Source organism: Drosophila nasuta, chromosome 3 (assembly GCF_023558535.2).
Source record: "Drosophila nasuta strain 15112-1781.00 chromosome 3, ASM2355853v1, whole genome shotgun sequence".
Classification (NCBI taxonomy): Eukaryota; Metazoa; Arthropoda; class Insecta; order Diptera; family Drosophilidae; genus Drosophila; species Drosophila nasuta.
Genome location: NC_083457.1, coordinates 23,554,376 through 23,578,655, shown reverse-complemented (window position 1 = coordinate 23,578,655; position 24,280 = coordinate 23,554,376). Strand labels below are relative to the sequence as shown.

Sequence of the window (24,280 nt, the reverse complement as noted above, 5' to 3'; positions counted from 1 at the left end):
TTCTTTATATTATACCCATAGGGTAAAAGAGTATTAAAATTTTGTGACTTCAGGAAATGTATAGAACAGGCAGAGGAAGCATCTCCGACCCAATTAAGTATATATATTTTTGATCAGCGTCAACAGCCGAGACGATATAGCCCGCAGCTCATTTTTGTTTCAAATTTTTGACACGCCTACTACCACTCCCCCCTAGTCGATAAAATTGTAATTATTAAATGAATTATAGTCTCTATAAACTTCGAAAATTTGGTTGCGATCATAAACAAATTGTAGAAGTTGTTTAAAAAATACTTTTGTACGGGAAAAACGCCTCTTTACTTCTGGTCAAAATTGATTCTACTGACAATTTGGTATATTTTGCACTTTGTAGCTTTTGGTAGGTTTCAGGCTTTGTTTTGCTTTTACTCAAAATTTATAAATACTTAGATTCCTTTTTTCGTTTCCATGTTCGTTATTGTTACTGGCTTTTCTAATATATAATTTGGTGGCATTATTTAATTAATTACTAAAAAAAATATTTGATTACTTTAGCTGTCGGAATGTCAACAAAATATGATTTTATAATTTCTCATTCTTAGGAGTCAAAACATCATCGTAGCTTGGAGGAGGATTATTCGCATTCGGAGTCATGTTAATATCAGCCGATCTGGCCAGATTGTAAGAATGATTGTTTAATTCGACAAAATCGTTATTTAAGTCATCCAAAGTTGGGGCTGTACCAAAGACAATTTGGTAATTATTGTTTAAGATGCTAGAACTTGAGCTTAGAACACGACCACCATTGTGTAAGTCGTCATGATATGGGCCTATAGCAGAACGAAGATTATCTGATAGATATTCAATATTTGTTTCATCCGCAGTTACACTTATTATTTCATTATTAACTGCGACGGAAGTTAAGCTGCTTCTAATGTCTGTTGTAGTTGAATTATCCATTTTATTTATCAATAACACTAGTCACACACACACACCCAAAGTACAAATAGCATATAAACTGTAAAGAAATATTGATATATATTAATTTCTTGTGCTCAATTTTTTAAAATTTTAAGAAACTTACTATTTACAACAATTGTGAATAACAAAACTACCATACTCAAGTGAGTGTAGTTAGTGCACACGAGTCGAATGATTAATTAAAATAACGTGTAACCAAACCAAAATATTAAACGGCCCTTCTTAAATGTATTGTAAGCCGTTCCAAACATTCCAAAATTTATCAACGTATTTATAAGGTAGATTGTAAACCATGTCATTACGATTACCACTGAAAGACATAGTTATTTTGCATATGCATTATATCAATTAAAGATAGGTTTGTATGGCTAACCGTTTACGGAATGATCCAACACATTGGTAAATTCGATTGCCATGCAGATTATGGAGTAGAATATACTTATTGCAGCTGTTAAAACTGCCATCATCCTTATGTCAGCCATTGTCGGAATAATAAGGAATTTCTGCGAGTTTCTGTTTATATTTACTAGTTCACTTTTTACATTAAGTTTAGCTGACAGTTTTGAGAAGAATCCAATCTGAACGAAAGCTCTACGTAAACTGGTGTCAGAGCACATTTTGCTAAGTCTCATGAGATAGCGTTGAATGAAATCAATATTCAATTCAATACATACAATTGCAATTAAAAACTTTTGTTCCTTCTCCACAGAATATTGATAAATCCAAATATATTGCAGGGAATTTAGGAGAGAAAGAATTAAATTTTGATAAAAAGTATTATCAAAAAAAAGCAATCAACAGCAGCAATCAACTTACTCTGACGAACAAAATTTTACATAATAGGAATATAATTTTGCATATTTTCGCAAAGTAAAATAGAGACTTTGCAAAGCGATCATATTGAAGTTGAAACTTAAGATCGCTACCATAGACAGCAGAGTAAAAGTTTGAATTATTTTGGTGAGCGTATAACTGGTCAGCCCGTCAAGAGAGCGGAAGCGTCAGGTTAATTCAAAGAGAGGGCAAGGAGGGGCCAATGGGAACAAAAACATGCTTTGGAATTTATTTACAACATACAAATTTAAATTTATAAAATTTCTATTCTTATATTTATTGTTAAAATACAATATTAAAAGCTATAAAGTAATTACAAATATTTTAAAATTTTTGACATTATTGTAACATACGTGGAGTGTCGGTCTGTTTTCTAGTAAATTATTCTTGATAAGTGGATTGAAGTAGTACTTGAGTATTGACAAATAACTCGTTATAATTTTTTTTTATCAACAGTGAACTCTACTAGCATTACAATTATTATCACTGTGACATTATGGATTTTACGTAACATGCTTATAATAATGGATCATTTTTTTTTTTTGAAATACCTAGATAGCTTCTTTCGCTGCAAGGTTCATTGTTGTTCTTGGCCTATGAAATACTATTATTATTGTATTATTATTAAATCAATTCGCAAAAATATATTTCATTACTTTGGCAGTTATGATATCAACAATATATAAGATAATTTTATTTTTTTTCCTTTTCATTCTTACGATTCATAACGTCATCGTAGCTTGGAGGAGGATCACTTGCATTAAAAATATTGTTAATATCACCTGATCTGTCCAAATTCTGAGAATCAGTGTTTAATACGCCATAACTTGGTGCTATTGCTAAATCATTCTGGGACTCGTCGTTTAAGTTATCCAAAGTTGGAGGTGTAACAAAAAACAATCTGGGAATCACAATTTATGTTACTACAACTTGAACCAATTACACCACCACTGGGAGAATCATTGTGTAAGTTGGAGTGATAAGAGCGTATAGCGGAACGAAGATTATCTGACAGATCTTCAATATTAGTTTCAACCGCCGTCGCACTTATTATTATATTATTATCTGGGTCAGAAGTTAAACTGCTTCTAATGTCTGTAGTTGGATTATCCATTTTTTTACCCAATGAGAATATTACAAAAAGAACAAATAGCATGTAAACTGTGAATAGATATTAGGAAATATAAATTAATTGCTTTTATTTTTTTTTTTTAAGTTTTAAGGTACTTACTATTTACAATAATTGTGAATACCCAGACTCCAATACTCAAGTGGCTGTAGTTGGTGCATGCGAGTCGAATGATTAATATAAATGATGTGATAGCAAACCAGATTATTATATCGCTCTTTCCCCAATTGCTGCATTTTCCCGAAAAGACCAAGTTTATCCATATATTTATAAGGTAGAGTATAAACCATATCACCAACATTCCCACTGAAAAACATAATTGTTTTTCATATGCCTATATGGTTAATCAGAGATAGGTGAATATGGCTAACTTGTGAAAAGATCCGCCGCAGCGATGATTTCGAGTCCAATGCAGATTATCGAGTAGGCCACACTAACTTGAGCTGTTAAAGCTGCCCACATCTTAATGTCACTCGTCTCTTTAACCATTATCAATGGTAATGAACTGTTTTCGTGTTTCTGTTTATTAATTAATAGTTTACTTTTCACTTTTACTTAGCTGACAGTATTGAAAAGCAGCCAACCTGAAAGGTAGCTTCATGTAGACTGATGTCAGAGCACATTCTTCTAAGCTCTATGAGATATCAACGAATGAAATCAGCAACATATACATAACGAGAGAGAGGAAGAGAAAGAAAGAGCGAATAAGTGAGCGAGGTGATAAGCAAGAGCTGTACACTGCCCAATTGTCTAGAGCGAGCACATGATGTGGAATCTATTCAGTTAGCAAAACAATATTCGATTAAAATACTTTTACTAGAATTGCGCATACCCTCACAAAAAAATCATTTTAGGCACATTGATTATAGACTTCGTGACACAACAATTACGCTTACATTATATCTGAAGTTAATTTTTATATGATTTCATATATTATTGTGAATGAAACCCAAAACCAAATTGATTTAAAATCACTTGTTATAAAGAACATTAGAAAATACATGTTGGGAAAAAGTTAAAAAGAAGATGGGGAATTAACTAGTATAGTAGCCAAGCTAAAAATAATTTTCAGAAACTTAAAGGAATCTTCTTTAAGAATTAACATATCTAAATTGTGGTTGGCCTACTTTTGTTACTTATAAGCAAATGATCCGCAAAAAATTGTTATAGCATTTTTTTTTTGACTTTACGTGAAAGTTCCAAAACTGGAACTTAAAATAGATTATGAATCCACATATTAGTTATAAGAATAAGTTGACTCTTAACACGCCATTATTCTTATTTTAGGACTTACAGATAACTAGTTATTTTTTATCCTCATTTATCAAAAGTAAACCACGAAACAAATAATATACTCATATGATGCATTAGTCTGCAGACAATTGCTATATCTTTTCAATTAATAATTTTCTTATATAAAGTAGCCAGAGAACTACCTCCAAAGAATACTCGGAATGTAAGAATGATTAAACCAAGCAATTTTAATTGTTTATTATCTAATTATTCATAAATCCATAGCCGATTGCAGCAAATGTGAAAAATTAAATTAAAATGTGCGAAACTAAATTAAAAGCAGCCGCTTTAATCAAGTGCTCTACGTAGACAGGTCACTGAGTTGGTGAGTAACAAGATAGCGTTTGAAAGATATTAATTTTGATCAACTCCAAGAGCGAAAGAGCAAGAGAGCCGTAAAATAGCAATGCGAGCAATTGGAAGAATAAAATGTTGTTAAATGTTGTGAAAGTAGGCTATTACCACGTGCTTCAACATTTGTTTATATCAACTCAAATAGCAATCAACAGAAGCTTATAGCCGATTTCATTATACTCTTAAGCAAATTATTGATTATAATAAATGTAGACAAATCAATTCATAAGGTAGAGCACTTTTCCTAGCTATTATATTATACTAAAGTTAAATCGTAGGATCGCTATCACAGACAGCAGAGTAAAAGTCTTTCACTGCGCAAGGCTATGATATAGTTCAAAAAGTCTCTATTAAATTTTCGAACATTGGTGATTGCTAGCCTGACTCTCAAGTGATCGAGAGATGAAGGTCAATGAAAGCCTAATGACAGAGAGCACCTGCTTTGAAATTTATTCACAAAAAAAAAACAAATTTAAATTTTACAAAGTTTCTATATTTATATTTTTATCAAAACACAATATAAAAAGATATAAAATAATTAAAAGTAATTAAATAAATAATACTTAAGGCTTTTCCCTGAGGTTATTTAATACACACATACGTCAGTACAATCGAAAATTATATTTATTAAGTGGATTGAGTATTTGAGTATTGATAAATAGTTCGTCTTAATTTCATTTTGCATTATCTCTGTCATCAGTTTAAATGAACTATGACAGCATTGCAATTATTATCACAGTAACATTATGGATTTTAAGTAACATGCTTATAAAAATGGATCATTCTTTATATTATACCCATAGGGTAAAAGAGTTTTAAAACTTTGTGACTTCAGGAAATGTATGGAACAGGCAGAGGAAGGCATCTCCGACCCCATTAAGTGTATACATATAATTTTGATCACCGACAACAGCCGAGACGATATGGCAATGTCAGTCCGTATGAAGTTCATTCTATGAACACCTGTTTCTCAGAGTGTATAATTGATAAAGATATAATTTTTTCGATAGCACTTTTTATGTTTGCCCGCAGATCAAGTTTGTTTCAAATTTTTGCCACGTTCTCTGCCGCTCCCCCTAGTCGATAAAATTGTAATAATATAATAACTATAGTCTCTATAATTTTCGAAAATTAGGTTGCGATCATTAACAAATTGTAGAAGTTGTTTAAGGAATTCTTTTGTATGGTGAAAACGCCTCGACTGACAATCTGGTATATTTTGCACTTTGTAGTCTTTGGTAGATTTCAGACTCTTTGGTATATTTTAGGAATAGTACCGCATTGTTTTGCTTTTACTCAAAATGGGTGACGGGTATCTCACAGTCGAGCACTCTCAACTGTAGCTTTCTTACTTGTTTATAAATACTTAGATTCCTTCTTTCGTTTCCATGTTCGTTATTGTTACTGGCTTTTCTAATATATAATTTGGTGTCATTATTTAATTAATTACTAAACAAATATTTGATTACTTTAGCTGTCGGAATGTCAACAAAATATGATTTTATAATTTCTCATTCTTAGGAGTCATAACATCATCGTAGCTTGGAGGAGGATCATTCGCATTCGCATTCGCAGTCATGTTAATATCAGCCGATCTGGCCAGATTGTAAGAATGATTGTTTAATTCGACAAAATCGTTATTTAAGTCATCCAAAGTTGGGGCTGTACCAAAGACAATTTGGTAATTATTGTTTAAGATGCTAGAACTTGAGCTTAGAACACGACCACCATTGTGTAAGTCGTCATGATATGGGCCTATAGCAGAACGAAGATTATCTAATAGATATTCAATATTTGTTTCATCCGCAGTTACACTTATTATTTCATTATTAACTGCGACGGAAGTTAAGCTGCTTCTAATGTCTGTTGTAGTTGATTTATCCATTTTGTTAATCAATGACCATATTACCTCAAGTACAAATAGTATATAAACTGTAAGGAAATATTAACATACATATATATTAATTTCTTGTGCTCAATTTTTTAAATTTTAAGAAACTCACTATTTATAACAATTGTGAATAATAAAACTCTAATACTCAAGTGGGTGTAATTAGTGCACACGAGTCGAATGATTAATAAAAAAACGTGAAACCAAACCAAAATATTAAACGGCCCTTCTTTAATGTATCCATCCCAAGGATTCCAATGTTTATCAACTTATTTGTAAGGTAGATTATAAACCATATCATTGCGATTACCACTGAAAAACATAATTATTTTGCATATGCACTATGTCAATCAAAGATAGGTTTATATTCCGTTTACGGAATGATCCAACACATTGGTACTGCCACCATCTTTATGTCAGTCAATTTCGGAATAATAAGGAATTTCTGCGAGTTTCTATTTATAGTTACTAGTTCAATTTTCAGTTTAACTTTAGCTGACTGTATTGAGAAGCAGCCAATCTGAGCGAAAGCTCTACGTAAACTGGTGTCAGAGCACATTTTTGCTAAGTCTCATGAGATAGCGTTGAATGAAATCATTAAAAGAGAGAAAAGAAGAGAGAGAGAGCAAGAGAGTGAATAAGTGAGCGAAGTGATAACCAAGAGCTACAAATCGCACAAAAAGCGAGCATAGTTTGTGGAATCTATTCACTTATCAAAAGAATTTTTAATTCGAAAACTTTCACTAGACTTCCGCATACCCTTACAGAAAATTCATACCAGGTGCATTAACAAAAATCTATTGACAAAGGAATTGTAGACATGGTGACTATAAAGTAATTAATTTTGATGATTTATTCGAATTCATATATTACTTTTTTAATTTTATTAGTATGATTGAAATCCAAATCCATAGACACAGAGAAAAATTCAAATTAAAATAGATTGAAAAGAAGATTTCAATACTCGATCTTGAAAAATCTTAAAACAATATTTTGTTTTCCAATCATCATTTTGAGATTTAAAAATCTTCTGATATTTTTAAAAAGATCTCAAATTCATGAATTGGAATTAACATCCTTTAAAATTAGATCCCATTTTCTAATGTTGTTGCTGTTAGCTCAGTGTGAAAAGATGCCGCAAAACATTGTGCCGTGTGGTCGTTTGTCTTGGGTTAGAACTCTACTGGGTTCATATTATTTTTTAAAAAACGGGCAAGTTTTATTATAGTAACTTATATTAATAAAAAATTAGACAACAACCATAAATGTGTAAAATATAATATATCTAATAAAAAAACACAATTAAATATTTTTTTATTTTCTTTATTTTAAACAATCTAAATTTTAAAAGTTGTTTTTGGTTTGAAGTTTTTTTTTCTTGGAAAATTATAGTGTTGAATTTCAAGATGGGGCAACTGAATATTTTTGTAAAATTATGATCTTGATTTAATTCATAAAGAAGATGTTTTTTGTAGCGATTACATTAAATTTAGAGTTTAAGATCGTTAGCACAGACAGCAGAGTAAAAGTCTTTCACTGCCCTATGTAATGGCTCAATATTTAAAAAAAATTCTCTATCCAATTTGAGAACATTGGGGAACGTGTTACTAGCCAGATTAGTGATATAGATTGGAAGGTCAATGAGAGCACAATGGCAGCGACCATATGATTTTGTTTTATTTTAGTTTGAACATCACATCTCATACGTAGTGTCTGTCAGTAAACTTATAAATTGTACTTATAAATGGATTGAGGTATGTAGTTTTTGAGTATTTTTAAATAAATTGTTATTATTTGATTTTGTACTATCTTTGTCATCAGCGAACTCCGACAGCAATACAATTATTATCACTGTGACATTATGGATTTTAAGTAACGTGCTCTTAATAATGGATCGCATTTTTATATAATTATCTAGGTTGCTACTTTCGCTTCAAGGTTTTTGTGTTGTTCTTCCAATACTATTATTATCGTATTTGATTATTTTATCACTACGTCTAAAGAAATAGTATTAGTATTACATAATTTAAATTCATAATTTTCAACTGTTAAGATTCATAACATCATCATAACTTGGAGGAGGATCATTCACATTGTAAATAATATTAATATCAGCCGATCTTGCCATATTGAGAGATTCATTATTTAAATCTGTGAAATTTGGGGATGTACCAAAATCATTCTGCGAATCGTTGTTTAAATCATTCAAAGTTGGAGCTATACCAAAGGCAATATAGGAATCATTGTTTATATTTCTAGAACTTGAAAAACCACCACTGTCAGAATCATTGTGTAAGTTATTATGATTGGAAGTTACGCTGCTCCCAATGTCTGTAGTTGAATAATTCATTTTGTTACTCAATAATAATATTACCAAAAGTACAAATAGCATATAAACTGTAAAGAAATATTGGCATATATATTAAGTTATTGTATTTGTTATGTAGTTTTTAGGGATTTACCATTTACAAAAATTGTGAATACCAAAATTCCAATACTCAAGTTGCTGTAGTCAGTGCACGCGAGTCGAATGATTAACAAAAATAATGTGAAACCAAACCAAAATATTAAATGGATCTTCTCGAATTTTATGTTATCTATCCCAATAATCCAGTTTATCAACATATTTGTAAAGTAGAGTATAGTCATTAACATTCCGACTGAAAAACATAATTGTTTTTCATTTGTAAATATGTATGTGTGTCATTCAAAAATACATATGTCTATGGCTAACCGCCTGTGAAAGAATCCCACGCAGTGATGAATTCGATTCCCATGCAGATTATTGAGTAGGCCACACTAATTTGAGCTGTTAAATTTGCCCACTTTTTGATGTTACTCGAGTTTTCAGCCATTATCGGAATAGAAAAGAATTGTTTCTGCTGGCTTCTCTTTATAATTATGTATGAATTCACTTTTTACTTTAACTATAGCTGACAGTATTGAGAAGCAGCCATTCCTATGGAGACCTCTAGCTAGACTGGTGTATGAGCGCATTTTTTCCAGTATCATGAGATACCTTAATAAAAACATCAAAAGAGAAAAAGAAAGAGAGCGAATAAGTGAGCGAGATGATAGCCAAGAGCCACAGATTGTGTAATTATGTATAGTGAGCACATTATGTGGAATCTATTTAGTTATCAAAATTATAGTTTTTCAAAAACTTTCACTAGCTTCCGCATACACTTACAGAAAATTCATAAAAGGCGCATAGCAAGTTTCGATTGATAAAAGTAAAATAGACATCGTGACTACACAATAATAAATGACAAAAAAAAATACGTTTTACATAAGACATTATAATCTTGAATTTCTAAGTTGTGCAATTTAGAATTTTTGTAACATTTTAAAAAAAGCCCTCTTCAACCTCTGGCAACGAGCACATGCTTTTGAACTTCTTAAAAACAAATAATTATTTTATTTAATATGGTTGTCTATCTGAATATTGAATACTATTACCAACCAAGCAATTAATTTATGTTTATTTATTTATTGTTAAGTATAATTACAAAAAGGAGTAAGTGAAAACAATCACACCTGAGATTGAGGTATTATTTCAGTATTGATAAAAGTTTATTTCAATTTAATTTTGCATTTTCATTGGCATTATATCCAGATTGTCGCTTTCCTTTTAAGGTCCATTGTAGTCCTTGACATTTCCAATACTTTTATGACAGTGTTAATCTATATTATTTTTATAATTGTATCAGTATTAATTCTTCGAGTTTAATAAGTGAGTATTCTGACCAGCCACAACATTGTTGTAATCTGGAGGGTTCATAACATTATATGGCGTTCTGATCGTATTCTGAGAGCAACTGCTTAAGTTGGTATTATTTGGGGCTGAAGTACAATGAAGGCTTTGTGATAGATCTTCAACAATGACTTGCCCAATTGTTTCCGGCATTACATTCGATCTTCTTCCTTTGAGGCCACATAAGCAGCTACTAATATCTGTAGTTGGATTCGCCAATTGATAATAGAGTAATGATTCAATAACGAGTGTAAATGGTATATAAACTGTGAAGACATATTCATATTAATTTCTTGTCTTTGCAAATGCTTCAAAGTATTAACGGACTTACCATTTATACAAATTGCGAATATCAAGTTTTTATTTCCCAAGACGCTATAGTTGATGAACACGAGTCGAAGGATGTATACAATTGACGTAATAATAAACCAAATAACAACCAAGGCTTTCTGCCAATCGCCTTTTCTCCCAGTAAAGAATAGGTTTATCAAAAAATTGAAAGTGTACAACATAATCCATACCACCATCATCTCAACTGAAAAACATATTTACCTTTAGTATGTGTATATTCAAAAAGATCAAAAATATGTATTACTTACTTTCTGCTATTTCATTCAAAACATTGGCGATTTCGATTCCCATGTATATTAACGAGTAGAACACATTAATTAGGGCTATAACAATTGCCCACGACTTGATGGTACATGGTTCTTTAGCCATTATGAATGTCAATGAACTGGGTTTTTGCGAGTTTATGATTCTAAATTCGATTTTCACTTTAACTTTAGCTGTCAGTATCGAAAAGCAGCTAAGCTAAGCGAGAGCTCTACGTTGACTGCTGTCAGAGCGCATTTTTACCCAGTATCGTGAGATAGCGATGAATGAAATCATCAAAAGAGACATTCGGATGGAGATAGAAAGAGAATGAAAGTGAAAAAGTTAGAGCGTGAATGGCAAAGAGCTACAAAATATGCAGAGACTCATCACAGAATTTGCTATTATTTCATTCTATACATATATCATTTCATTTATTAAAAATGCTATTTTGAGATCTTCTTATAGGTGAATTATTTTTTATAAAACGACAAGAAAAGTTACAATCAAGTGAGCCCGATGCGAAAAGTGCGCTTGAAATATACCAAATTAATAAGACCAAAAAATACTTAAATACGTTTTTGGAATATTCATATAACATACTACTACTTTAAAAGCATTTCATAGAGAACATTTCATTCATTCATTTTTGCCAAAAAGAAAAACAAAATTTTCTTTCAATAAATTCTAAGATGATTATTTGGTACAAATCAAAAAAAATTGTATATGTTGTATTTATGTAAAAACATGTACAAATCCAAAAAATTAAAAAATTTAAAATGTTTCGATTTATTTTGTATAGATTTGCAAAGAGAGTGGGAGAGAGCGTGAGAGGAAAGCCAAAGAGAATGAGAGAGGAAGGCCAAAGAGAGTCAATGACAGCTAGCATAAGGCTTGGAACTTATTCACAACAAATAGACGCTAAATTCCAATCTGTTTGCTTGAGTAGTGAATAGTGTATACCCTTACCAACTACACAATAAATTCAAATTTCATTTAATAATTTATTTTTGTAAAGTAAGAACACGAAAAGGTGTAGAAAAAATGTTTGAAGAAGTTCAACGTTGCTTCTGTTGTAACACCACATCTTAGGCTGATACATGAGATAAGTTAATACACTCAAACGTAGAGTGTCTGGCAGTTTACTCATAAACTACATTTGTTCATTGTGAAGATAATCACACGTGAGATTGAGGTAGTACTTGTGTATTGATAAATAGCTCGTTTCAGTTTCATTTTCCATTATCTTTGTCATCAAATCCAGATTGCTGTTTTCATTTTCAGATTCGTTATTGTCCATGACCTTTCCATTTCTATTATTATAGGGGAAATCCATATTATTCGAGCAATTAATGTCAACATATTTGGTTACGTTAACTATTGCAATAGTGTGCTCAGTATTAATCTTTCGAACTTAATAAGTTTGTATTCTGACCAGCAAGAACATTTTTGTAACTTGGAGGACGATCATTGACATCACAAACAACTTCAATATCATTGTTTAAGTCGGTAATATTTGGGGCTGTAGTAGAATGAAGAGTATGTGACAGATCTTCAACAATTACTTCTCCTATATTTTTTGACTTTACATTCGTTCCTCCTCCAAATAGACAAGTACTAATGTCTGTAGTTGGATTCGCCACTTGATAATACAGTAATGCTTTCATAACGAATGTTAATGGTATATAAACTGTGAAAAGATATTAACGTATTAATTTCTCATCTTGAATGATATTGAGTATTAACGGACTCACCATTTACAGCTATTGCAAATATCAGCTGTCTCTCACTTATCTTTCGATAATCAATGAGCACAAGTCGAAGGATATACACAACTAATGTAACAATAATCCAAAGTACTACTTCGCTCTTCCCCCAGTCGCCTTTTCTTCCCATAAAGAACGCGTTCATCAATATGTTCGTAAAGTAGACTCCAGTCCATGTCGCCAACATCCCAGCTGAAAACAAAATTGTCTTTTATTTGCGTAGGGGTTATTAAAAATATATATGTATGACTAACGCCCAATGATACGATTCATCACATTGGAAATTTCGATTCCCATGTAGATTAACGAGTATAACGCGCTAATTACAGCTATGACAATTGCCCACGACTTGATGGTCCATGGTTCTTTAGCCATTTTCGATAGCAATGAATTGTTTTCAGGGAATTGTTTATATTTACTAATTCACTTTTGACATTAACCACAGGTGATACTATAAAAAAAGCAGCCACGCTTAACAAGCGTTCTATGTATACTGAGCGTATTTCTGTTCAGTATCGTGAGACAAATGAAATCAACAAAAGATACATAAAAGAGAGAGAGAGAGAGAGAGAGGGAGAGTGAAAAAAAGAGAATTAGTGAGAGAGTGGATAACAAAGAGCTGCTAACTGTGCAAATTCTGCGAGCACATGTTGTGGAATCTATTTAGTTAACAAACGAATAATAAACTTTAAAAGTTTTTAGCAGACTTTCACATACCCTTATACAAAAAATCGTTATAAGTGAATTTTGTATTTATTTAAAAAAATGTAGACGTGATTACAAAAGAATTGCAACAAAGTAACAACACTAGGCTTTCGATATGTAGTTAATTTTGTTTCTATACATAATTGTTGACTGTAACTCTTCCGATATTATTTAAAATCACAAAATTTGCAATTATTAATGTCAATCGTTATTATTTTCTGGTCTAGTGGTGTTACAGAGAATTGCTTACAAATAATTAGACGAAGGACTGACACTTTTTGTTGTGTGATTCTTTAACAAAGCATTCATTGTGTTGTCTTGTTGAATTTAGGAAATGTTGTCCACGGGTGAAGGACCCGCATTACTTTTAAAATATCTATAATTTTTTACTGCACAAATGCTAGGTTGATAAATAATATTGATTGGTTCATTCGTCATCCAGGTAGAAGTGGAAAACATTGAAGACTTGCGACTGTTTTTAGGCTTGCCCTTCAAAATGGGCATAATTATTATCGAAATCGGAATAATACAATTAATAAGTTGTTCAAAATATTGAGGAATCTGAAATACTCACTGTTTAAAAGTATATCGACAATTCTATCAATTGAACTGAGTTTGTTGTAGTTAATCCCAAACAACCGTAATAGAAGTACAACGCATGTGATAGAAATCCAAGTCCATATCGGTTTATAATTATTTATTATAAAACAGACTAGCATATACACATTTAGGGAAAAGTTGGAAGTGTATGTTGTAATCCACACTCATTGCATTACAGCTGGAAGCATTAAAACTTAAGTATTTTCGCACACACCCCTATATACACCAAAAATGACATCACTCACGAAGACTAGCAACATTTTCAGTTAAAACCAAGTCGATGAATAGGATTACTAAATATGCAATTGAGTACATACAATTAGAGATCCCAATTATAACACCCCAACTGAAGCAAGTCATATTAAAAAAATCAAAAGAGTATTTTGAAATAAGAAAAACATCACTATATTGTGTTAGGTCTACTTTTACTATAAACAAATGCCGGCAGCGAGGCTTTAGCAAAAACTGGTGACGACATTTTTCGTCTGTGTGCGAGAGTTCCAAAAAGTGAAACTAAGAGATGTTTCTGAAAATAAGTAGGGGGAGAAGTCACCCTGCCTCACGAATTGTATACTTAGTAACATGCCGAAGCCTGAATGTTCTATTCGTGTTTTTAGAAATTATGGTCAACTAGTTACATTTGTTATATGGATGCAGAATAGTTTTAAAATCTTTCGAGAAATTAGTGAACCGCTTTAAATGAATACTATCTTATAATAGATAAAGCGGCACACAAACAGTTCAACAAAACCAGACAGATCTAAAAACTAGCCGGTTTCAGCTAGCGCTCTGCTTAAGAAGAGAATGCTCGAAAAAAATTAACCAAAATAAAAAGACAAGTCCGAGAGCGAAAAATCAAGAGAGGCAAAGTAGCGATGGGAGCGATTGGGAGAACAGTCAAGTGAGAAAGAAAGCAATTAGGTTAGAAAGTAGTATATTGCCCGAACTCGTGCGTCAACAGTTGTTCGTAAAAACAAAAAAAAAATTAAAAACCAGAAGCATTCATCAACAGTTTGATGCCGATTTGTTTATACTCTCACAAAGTAAATTTTGAACATCAAAAATTAATTTACAGAATACATTGCAAGCAACAAAATATCTTGCACAAAAATAATATAAATTAATAAATAAATATAGTTTTTAACCGAGTCTTCAATTATTTTATGCATTTCTTGATTCACTTTGGATGAGTATTTTTCTTTCAAATTCCTCAGCGTAGCCCATTTTGAGTTATAACCGTGACCATATGCCTACAAACATAAATTATTTTTTTGCGTACAATTTATTTTAGTCTACCCCGTACATAACATATATAATAATAAGTTTAGCGTAGCGAGAGCACCGCGATGACGCAATTTATCGACTGCGTGAGAGAGCTCCAAAATGTGGAAGCTAACAAACTTAGTGTGGAACCTGAGTAAATAAATAGACCTAGGGAACTCTTAGATTCATACACGTGTTGCTAAAATCCCCAAGTTTTAATACAATTGATAAAAATGTGATATACAAATAATATATAATATTATAATATTATATTTTCCATGGCAGAGAATCGATGTTATTCGACTTTTTTTAATTAACTGCATTTTTGTGGCATTGTTAGTCAGACGTGGTTTGATAATTTTATATGTTTTAAAATTAATTTCTTGGAAGTCATTTTATGTTGATGTCAATTTGAAGATGATTGTGAATATTTTATTAAGTGAATTCAATCCAAATTCATTCTCTTTGGAAATTCGCTGACTCGCAACTCTTATTTGGATTCCAACTTACTGTTATATATATGATTTATTTTATTTTAATTTAGTTATGTCCTATTATCGTTGACTACATTTGGTAAACAATCTTCATTTATTCATTTAGTTTAAGAATATAAAAATGAAATCTGGTTTGGCAGGCAGCAAGAACGAGAAAGAATATAATGTATAACATCACCGATTCATATAGCTTATTTTAACTTAACTTAACATTAATTTAAATATAAATTTTACAGTATCAAAAATAATTCAAGCTTTTATAATAAAACTAAATATTTTATATGGAAATCTTCACCAATTCTTCTAAGATAAGCATTCAAAGTTTTATAAGTATTGTATAATAAGATCTCGAAATTAATTTTGTATTGACATCGGATATTTCATTACTCTGGTAACCTTTGGCTGCTTTTCATTTGAGTATCATGCCGTAATTTGTATTTTTTTTTTTTTAATTTCTTGTGTAGCACACATAATATGGTAATCGAAATAAATAGGTAAACTGTAAAGATGAAACAGAACTACTTACCACCAAAAATTAAATTAAAAATGTATTCTCTTATTTGAGCATCATTGGCAAATTTAATTATGCACAATGAACAATAAATTATCGCGCAGGTGACATATATTATAATTATCATGTAATACTTCTTAAATATGCGTTCCAAAGCAAACATATGGATAATTCTCTGAGGGATGTCGCGTGCGACCAGCTTTTCAGTTACAAAAAAAAAACATATTCTGAAACAATTTTAAATTTATATATTTTATCGTAAAACAGAATAAGTTATTAAAATCAATCTTAGCTCTAAAAATAGTGCTAATCCAAAGCTTTAAGAAAAACCTTCACTTAATTTTAAAATTGTTTTAGTTTATGTTCTTTTTTGTCACTGTAAAACTGTTTGCACGCGACATTTACCAGAGAATTACCCATATTAAGGTGAATATTGACGAAAAGCGCTACAACTCAAAACTAATCCCAAAGAATATATAAATATAAGTAGTATATACCTATGAAGCTGTCATAATGCATCAATATTTATATATAAATTTTTTTTTTTTTGTATCTCGTCTTATAGTTAAAGTATCATCTCCATGATATCCCGTTTTAAAACTGTATATTGGCACAACAAGCACAGGAGAAAATATATCATTAATTATAGTAAGAGTAATTCCCAATGATTTAGAGTGTTCCATATTTAGACAGTAATATTTAAATAATCAATACAGATATTTATGAATAAACGCATTCTGAATTATGGTTTTGCGCACACTGTGGACAATTTGTTTGAGCAACGGGCGTCCAAATAGTAAAAGAGTTGCATTGTGGAACTTAAGCGGATTCTCTTAAGGCGGACAACGCAAACATATATATTATACTAAAATTCAAATAAAATAAGATATTTATTTAACATGTTATTATATTTCCACTGACACTGAATATTGTAACAATATAATTTAAGCGTAATAAAATACTGAATGCACATGAATGCACATTTGATTTTTTTTTTGTGGGCGGTTACAACAATATTTTGTTTGAGTAAAAAGCGCGAAACCTAGCCAATTAGTTGTCAGTATTGAGAGCTTATTCCAAAGAGAGAATTTAGGTAAGCGAGAGATAAAAATGGCAAAAACATCAACAAGTGGCATAGAACACAAGGAATCAATTGAAATGCGGAAGAAAATGTAATATATCTTTTTCATTCGCCGCAACAGTCTCCACCGTCGTCGCAATCTCCGTGTCCTCCATCTGAGTCATCACATGCAGATCCATTATCGTTGCCACAGTCTTCGTCGTGACCTGCGGGACTTGGGGAAACATGCTGAAATGTAATTGATAAAGGAGGTCCCATTACTACGGCGGCAGGTGCATCACAAATTTCATCTACAGATGATCCGGCACCACTTCCTGATTTTCTTCTAGATTTTGCTGGCTCAATAGTTTCGTCTGTTTTCTCTTTTAAAATACTCTTCATAAAGAGCATAATAATTAGCGTGATAAATATGTAAACTGTAAAATAAAGTTAATTATAAGTTGCAAAAATAAAATTATGAGCCAACTGAAGTACTCACAACAAATGAATTCATTTATAGTTCTGATAGTTGAACTTAATTTACCGAATTGAATCTTATAGATATGTAATAGAAGAGTGATGAAACTAATAAAGAACCAAAACCAAATGCCTACTTGTTGGGCTCTGTAATAGCGTCTGAACATAAATGTGTTTACGCACATATTCACAGCGTAGACCACAAGCCAAGGCCAATGCAAATGCCTTCTGTCTGGAAGAGAAATATCCGGTTTCTACAAATTCGCATAAATATACATAAACATACACAAACTCACCGACATCGCCTGTGACCATGTCTGCGAACACGATTGCAAAGTACCCAAGGGAATACAACAAATTTAAGAATGATACTGTAGCGCCACAAATATGGTATGCCATATTGAAAAGTTTTCAGTTATACCATTTACAAACATTCAACTGTAATTTACATAAAGGAATACACACGTGTTGTCGGAGACGGATCAGTTCAAACTGAAACCTAAGCTTTCTAACTGCGTACGAAAGCTTCAGATAGCGGAATCTAGTGTGGAATGTAAATCTATAGACAATACAAATACATATGAGTATATACACATATATAAAATGTATATGAAGCACCGAGCTGAACACCGAAGGGTGAATGTTCTTCAATAGATGACATGAAAAGCTGTTATTTTGTTGTAAGTGCAATCGGTATAGCAGAATATTGTATTTAAGATTATAAACATGTAATGAATTATTGTGAACTAATTAGTACGTGAATATGTAATTGCATTACATTTATGATAACTTAATCATCGCCGTCACCACAGTCATAACCTCCAGAGTCATCGCAACCACAATTATTAGATTCATAATCATTTGTGCAACTATAATCATAACCACCTCCACAATTATCATCGTTTGAGACCTGACAGCAGCCATCGTTATCATTATTGAGTGAGCTATTATTCTGTCTATCAGAATCATCACAGTTCCCAAAATCATTTTTATCTGAGCCAGTGCCACCGTTGATCAATAGTTCACCAATTGTAAAATCATATTCAAATTGAGTATTTGGCAACTCAATGCTCTCATCTTCACTCCAGCTCTCATATTGTCGATGCTGATGATATCTTCTAGTACCGGCCGAAGTCGCAAAGTTACTTCTTTGATTGGTTGAATTAGTTGGTATTCTATTTGTAGCATTGAATTGAATTGAATTTGGCAAATCATCTTTCTGTGGTAATGTCTTTTCAACAATGACTATTATAATAATCGAAATAAATATTTTAACTGTAGGGGTAAAATAAGTTAGTACACGATCACACATTAAGTATGCTATGCCATACTTACCGATAAATATAATGAACATTAACTTGATCTTTCCAACAAATGTTTCTTCACAAGTTGGCGCAACGATCAAACAAACAAATACTATTGAAAAATATTTCCACGCTCTAATTGCAGATCGCTCATTGTAGAATATGTAACCAAGAATACACACATTAAAAATTATGTTGCTGATTAAAACTACAATCCAAAGTAATGGCATATTAGCTAAAAAAAAAAATACAATTTTCCAATAAATGTTCAAAAATGTCTTATTGTCATATCATACCACAATTCTCTTTTCTGCATTCTCCATCAACCATGCCAATATCTAATAATGCCCTAATAATTACAATCGAGAACAACACATTGATGATGGTAACAGCAATTCCACAAGCCTTCAAGTATTTCATGTTGATATATTTCAAAATTCGCTTCAGACAGCTGTGTATTGTGCCCTCGTAGTTAATGCTGAACGTAGACTGCCGGTAAAATAGCCCAGCGCCATGCACATAACTCGAGGCCGAGAAAGAGGCGCAATGTGAACATAAGAGAATTTTAACATTAATTGAACTCAAAATAAAATACTCTCTTTATGTTCAAAAAATTTTTTCATTACTTATTGGAAAAAATAAAAACAAAATGATTAATAGCACAAAATTACGAATTAATACTTATCAAAAATAATACCACAAAAACAAAAATTATTAAAAAAAAATAAACAAATATTGATTTGGACATATGTATGTAGCTTTTGAACAACACAATCATTCTTTCAATGGAAATTGACTCTAATAGGGCTACGTTGATAACAGAGTTCTTACTAGCCCTTATGCATCCCATTATAATGTTGTAGTCGAAATGAATGTGTCTTGAATGACAGCTTAGAAAAATCTACCGAACACAGCTGAGAAATCTAAGAAAAAAACGAATCGCAATATGTAACTTAATTGAAACACGAATTCTGTAGTTAAGAGATTTGTCTCTTATGCTAAGAGAACAGTGTATTTGAAATACTTATTTCAGAACATTTTGAATACTCGTATACTGAATAATGATATTGTGAACATTACATATAATTTCTTTAAGCAACGTAAGTCTACGTAACTTCAATGTCTGCTCTTGACGATGCTGACTGAAGAGAAATTATAAATATATTGAAATACATAATGAATACATAAATACTTGAACTGTCACTTTTCTTTTTAAAAAAAATTTGTACATGCCCTTTTTTGTATCATCATTAGCATTACAAACTAAATGTATCATTAGCATTACAAACTACAATAATTCAAAAAAGAGAATTTAAGCTAGCGAAATAAAGAGAGAGAAAGAGAGGGAGAGGGAGAGGTGAGTAAGAGAAATATTAAGAACATCGAAGAGTTGCAGACTCTTTGAGAGTATAATAAAACAAGACTTCCATACAAATGTGAAAATTAAATCTCCGTCTTCTCCATTGAGTATTCACATACAGAAACTTCATCGCTACCATAGTTTGCTTAGGGATCAAAAGTACAGGTAATTATATATGCAAACTGATTTTGCACTAGACTTTTAAGTATATAAATGTCAGCCTGCTATATATTAATAAAATTATGTGTATATTTTACTTGATTTTCATTAAAAAATGGAACAATTTATAGTTTTTTAAACCAATTCTCAGTCATTAAGTTATCACTAGATAAATTTTGAGGTAGTTGTGCATTGAGTGTACAATAAGTACTCATTTAGTATTGACATCAGGTCTTAGATCATTACTCTGGTAACCTCTCGATCGTATTCATTTCAGTACCAATCGCCGTGTTTTGATGCTTTTCAAAATTGTTGTCTATAAAAAGCACTATAATAGACGAAATAACTACGTAACCTGCAAAGATAAACATGTGTACATCGCAAGCAAATATAACAGTTCTAATAAATGATATAGTATTACTTACATTTTACAATAAAGTCAAATAAGTTTATTATTATTGGATATAAAATTACTCGATCAAATTCCGTAGTGAGCAATAAAAAAAACACGATAAGGATCGAGCAGGACAAAATTGTTGTAAATAATCTACGATTTCTCTTAAATGTGCGTTCCAAATTGAGCATATTTAGATGTACATTGAGCGTTAGTGCGAATAAGCAGAGTAAAAGCAAAGGTGGAAAATCTGAAATATATATATATTTTTAATAAAATCTTTCATCTTGTCGTTTGATTGACATCTCACCCCGATGAGGTCGTATTTTCATCCCGCATATTACCACAATAAGCACAGGCGTACATATCGCATTGATGATACTAAAAGTGACTCTCCATACTTCATTGAATCCCATATTTAGTTGGTAATATTCAAATACTCAATTATGATAATCTTGAATACACGTTCACTGAATGATGGTTTTGCGCATACTGCTGATATTAGTCTTAGCAACGCATGTGTATTCGAGAATTTAGAAGACTCGTAATGTGGAACCTAAGTGGATTCTCTTGAATTTGCTGCCTAAAGAGAAATTTTGGTTTTGCTCGTTCATTTTTTTAAATAAAATTAAAACAAAATGTTAAGTCAATTTGTTATGAAAATTAATATTACAATAAGACATTAAAATACTAAATGCACATTTTTCCCATGATTTATGTTTTTTTTAACGTTGTGTATCAACTTACCCGAGCTAATCAACATTAAGAGCCGATTGACAAAAAGAGAATTTGAGCAAGCGAGAGAGAAATGTAAACAAAGAAGTTCGAATATTGATGAGTACAAACATAAGTAAATGTGGAAATTGAAATAGACTCCAGTGTTCACAAATCGTAGCCACCGCCTTATTCTATATCTGAGCAATCACATACAGAATCATTGACGCTGTCATAGTTTGAATCAAGTTCAAAAGTTCAGAAAATGATGTATGCAAGATGATATTAAACAACTATATATTAATATAAATTTTTAATATATTTGACTAGATTTTCGTTGAAACATACAACATTTTACAGTAATAAAAATAACTCGCATCACTAGATATTTTAGATAAAAGTCTACTTTAAATCTTCTGAGGTAGTTGAGCATTGAGCGTTGAGTAAGTACTTAATAAGAAATTCTTCAAAGATATTTAGTATCGATATCAGATCTCTCATTACTCTGGTATCGTTTCGATGGTAGTCATTTCAGTATCAAACACCGTGTTTTGATTCTTTTGAAAATCCATGTGTATCAAAAAAACGATAAGAGACGAAACAACAAAGTAGACTGCAAAGATAAATATACATACATATATAGTAATCAAATGTTACAAATGTGATAATAAATAATATTGTATTACTTACTTATGACAACAATGAGAAATAACTTTGTTATCATTGTATATAAAATTACTCGCCCAAGTAATGTAGAGAACAATGAATACATAAAGATCGAGCAGGAGAAAATTGTTAAAAATAATCTACGATTCGTCTTAAATGTGCGTTCAAAATTGAGCATATTTAAATGTACATTGATCGATAGCGCGATAAGGCAAAGTAAATAAGTAAATAAAAGTAAAGGACGTGGATAATCTGAAATATAATTATAAATATTATATATTTTTAATAAAATCGTTTATCTTGTCATTTGGTTGATATCTCACCTAGATGATATAGTGTGTCCTTTCCCCATATTACCCTAATAAGCACAGGCGTAAATAACGCATTGATGATACTAAAAGTGACTTTCCATTCTTCATTGAATCCCATATTTAGTTGGTAATATTCAAATACTCAATTATGATAATCTTGAATACACGTTCTCTGAATGATGGTTTTGCGCAAACTGCTGATATTTGTCTTAGCAACGCATGTCTATTCGAGAATTTAGAAGACTCGCAATGTGGAACCTAAGTGGATTCTCTTGAATTTGCTGCCTAAAGAGAAATTTTGGTTTTTCTCTTTCATTATTTTATTAAAATTAAAACAAAATGCTAAGTCAATTTGTTAAGAAAATTAATATTTCAATAAGACACTAAAATAATAAATGTACATTTCTTCCCATGATTTATGTTTTTTTTTGTACGTTGTGTATCAGCTTACCCGAGCTAATCAACATTAAGAGCCGATTGCCAAAAAGAGAATTTCAACAAGCTAGAGAGAAATGTGAATAAAGAAGATCGACAAGTATCAGCATATTGATGAGTACAAACAAAAGTAAATGTGAAAACTGAAATAGACTCCGGTGTTCACAAGCTGTAGCCACCGCCATATTCTACATCACATACAGATTCTTTGACGCTGCCATAGTTTAAATCAAGTTCAATAGTTCAGAGAATTATGTATGCAAGAGGACTTTGCACTCTTCTAGTAAGTTACAAATATTAAGCAACTATATTATATATTAATATAATTTTTTTAATATATTCGACTTGATTTTGATTGAAATATAAAACAATTTACAGTAATAAAAATAACTCAAATCACTAGATATTATCACTAGATATTTTAGATAAAAGTCTCTTCTGAGGTAGTTGAGCATTCAGCGTTGAATGAGTATCCAATAATTAATTCTCGAAATGTATTTAGAATCGATATCAGATCTCTCATTACTCTGGTGATGTTTCGATCGTATTCAATTCAGTATCAATCGCCGTGTTTTGATTCTTTCGAAAATCCCAGTGTATTAAGCACACAATAATAAACGAAATAACAAAGTAACCTGAAAAGATAAATATAGTACATATCGTAATGAACTAAACAGTTCCAATAATATAATATTACTTACATAGGATCAAAAAGTTAATAAATTGTATGAAGAATATAAATACAATTACTAGATTAAGTTTCAATAATTGCAAAAAAATTAAAAAGATCGAGTAGGAAGCACATGTTATAATTAATCTACGATTCGTCTTAAATGTGCGTTCCAAAGCTAGCATATTAAGATGTACATTGATGAATAGCGCGACTACGTAAAGTAAAACGAATCGTGGAACATCTGAAAAATAATTATAAATATTAATATATATTTTTGAACTTAGCCATAATATACAAATAAAATCTTTTATCTTGTCATTTGGTTAACTTCTCACCATAAAGATATCCCATGTTCACACCGTAAATTGCCGCAATAAGTACAGGAGTACATAATGCATTGATGACACTAAAAGCGATTCTCAATACTTCACAGCATCCCATATTAAAGTAGTAATATTAAAATACTCGTTTGAGATAACTTTGTGTATTCCGTTCCCTGAATGATGATTTTGCGGACACTGCTGATGATGTGCTTGAGCAACGCAAGTCTACATATTTCAGGAAAGCAAAATATTCGCA

At 31.2% G+C, this 24,280-nt stretch overlaps 6 protein-coding genes and 2 long non-coding RNA genes across 10 annotated transcripts; all 8 read right to left on the bottom strand.

Annotated features, from left to right (window-relative positions):
• Nucleotides 1-542: 542 nt before the first annotated feature.
• On the bottom strand, nt 543-3,532 carry LOC132791413 (uncharacterized). 2 transcript variants are annotated; one of them, XM_060800311.1, is made up of 3 exons: nt 3,295-3,532; nt 3,033-3,229; nt 543-997 (listed from the first exon to the last, which is right to left on the bottom strand). In XM_060800311.1, exons 1-3 carry the CDS (start codon nt 3,410-3,412, stop codon nt 941-943), a joined length of 372 nt encoding a protein of 123 aa, XP_060656294.1. In that variant the 5' UTR covers nt 3,413-3,532; the 3' UTR covers nt 543-940. The 2 variants fall into 2 exon arrangements, with proteins under 2 accessions (XP_060656294.1, XP_060656293.1); XM_060800310.1 differs by lacking the exon at nt 543-997 and adding an exon at nt 2,135-2,955 and having other exon boundaries at nt 3,026-3,229.
• A 4,926-nt stretch (nt 3,533-8,458) lies between these two features.
• LOC132792126 (uncharacterized) lies at nt 8,459-9,410 on the bottom strand. Its single transcript, XM_060801372.1, has 3 exons — nt 9,196-9,410; nt 8,924-9,121; nt 8,459-8,858 (listed from the first exon to the last, which is right to left on the bottom strand). Exons 1-3 carry the CDS (start codon nt 9,314-9,316, stop codon nt 8,503-8,505), a joined length of 675 nt encoding a protein of 224 aa, XP_060657355.1. The 5' UTR covers nt 9,317-9,410; the 3' UTR covers nt 8,459-8,502.
• Nucleotides 9,411-9,931: 521 nt separating this feature from the next.
• On the bottom strand, nt 9,932-11,075 carry LOC132791520 (uncharacterized). 2 transcript variants are annotated; one of them, XM_060800481.1, is made up of 3 exons: nt 10,815-11,075; nt 10,547-10,750; nt 9,932-10,415 (listed from the first exon to the last, which is right to left on the bottom strand). In XM_060800481.1, exons 1-3 carry the CDS (start codon nt 10,933-10,935, stop codon nt 10,174-10,176), a joined length of 567 nt encoding a protein of 188 aa, XP_060656464.1. In that variant the 5' UTR covers nt 10,936-11,075; the 3' UTR covers nt 9,932-10,173. The 2 variants fall into 2 exon arrangements, with proteins under 2 accessions (XP_060656464.1, XP_060656463.1); XM_060800480.1 differs by having other exon boundaries at nt 9,934-10,481; nt 10,815-11,069.
• A 724-nt stretch (nt 11,076-11,799) lies between these two features.
• Nucleotides 11,800-13,051, bottom strand: LOC132790273 (uncharacterized). The gene is made up of 3 exons (XM_060798759.1): nt 12,830-13,051; nt 12,564-12,767; nt 11,800-12,499 (listed from the first exon to the last, which is right to left on the bottom strand). The coding sequence occupies exons 1-3, from the start codon at nt 12,948-12,950 to the stop codon at nt 12,210-12,212; spliced, it is 615 nt and encodes a 204-aa protein (XP_060654742.1). The 5' UTR covers nt 12,951-13,051; the 3' UTR covers nt 11,800-12,209.
• A 4,001-nt stretch (nt 13,052-17,052) lies between these two features.
• LOC132790320 (uncharacterized) lies at nt 17,053-19,632 on the bottom strand. Its single transcript, XR_009632787.1, has 5 exons — nt 19,286-19,632; nt 19,021-19,224; nt 17,982-18,960; nt 17,708-17,917; nt 17,053-17,645 (listed from the first exon to the last, which is right to left on the bottom strand). It is a non-coding gene; the product is annotated as an uncharacterized LOC132790320 (long non-coding RNA).
• A 971-nt stretch (nt 19,633-20,603) lies between these two features.
• LOC132793198 (uncharacterized) lies at nt 20,604-21,467 on the bottom strand. Its single transcript, XM_060802904.1, has 3 exons — nt 21,213-21,467; nt 20,934-21,152; nt 20,604-20,863 (listed from the first exon to the last, which is right to left on the bottom strand). The coding sequence occupies exons 1-3, from the start codon at nt 21,316-21,318 to the stop codon at nt 20,751-20,753; spliced, it is 438 nt and encodes a 145-aa protein (XP_060658887.1). The 5' UTR covers nt 21,319-21,467; the 3' UTR covers nt 20,604-20,750.
• A 450-nt stretch (nt 21,468-21,917) lies between these two features.
• LOC132792461 (uncharacterized) lies at nt 21,918-22,816 on the bottom strand. The gene is made up of 3 exons (XR_009633009.1): nt 22,606-22,816; nt 22,307-22,534; nt 21,918-22,229 (listed from the first exon to the last, which is right to left on the bottom strand). It is a non-coding gene; the product is annotated as an uncharacterized LOC132792461 (long non-coding RNA).
• Nucleotides 22,817-23,375: 559 nt separating this feature from the next.
• LOC132793447 (uncharacterized) lies at nt 23,376-24,209 on the bottom strand. Its single transcript, XM_060803375.1, has 3 exons — nt 24,037-24,209; nt 23,730-23,942; nt 23,376-23,663 (listed from the first exon to the last, which is right to left on the bottom strand). The coding sequence occupies exons 1-3, from the start codon at nt 24,140-24,142 to the stop codon at nt 23,551-23,553; spliced, it is 432 nt and encodes a 143-aa protein (XP_060659358.1). The 5' UTR covers nt 24,143-24,209; the 3' UTR covers nt 23,376-23,550.
• Between the last annotated feature and the right edge of the window lie 71 nt (nt 24,210-24,280).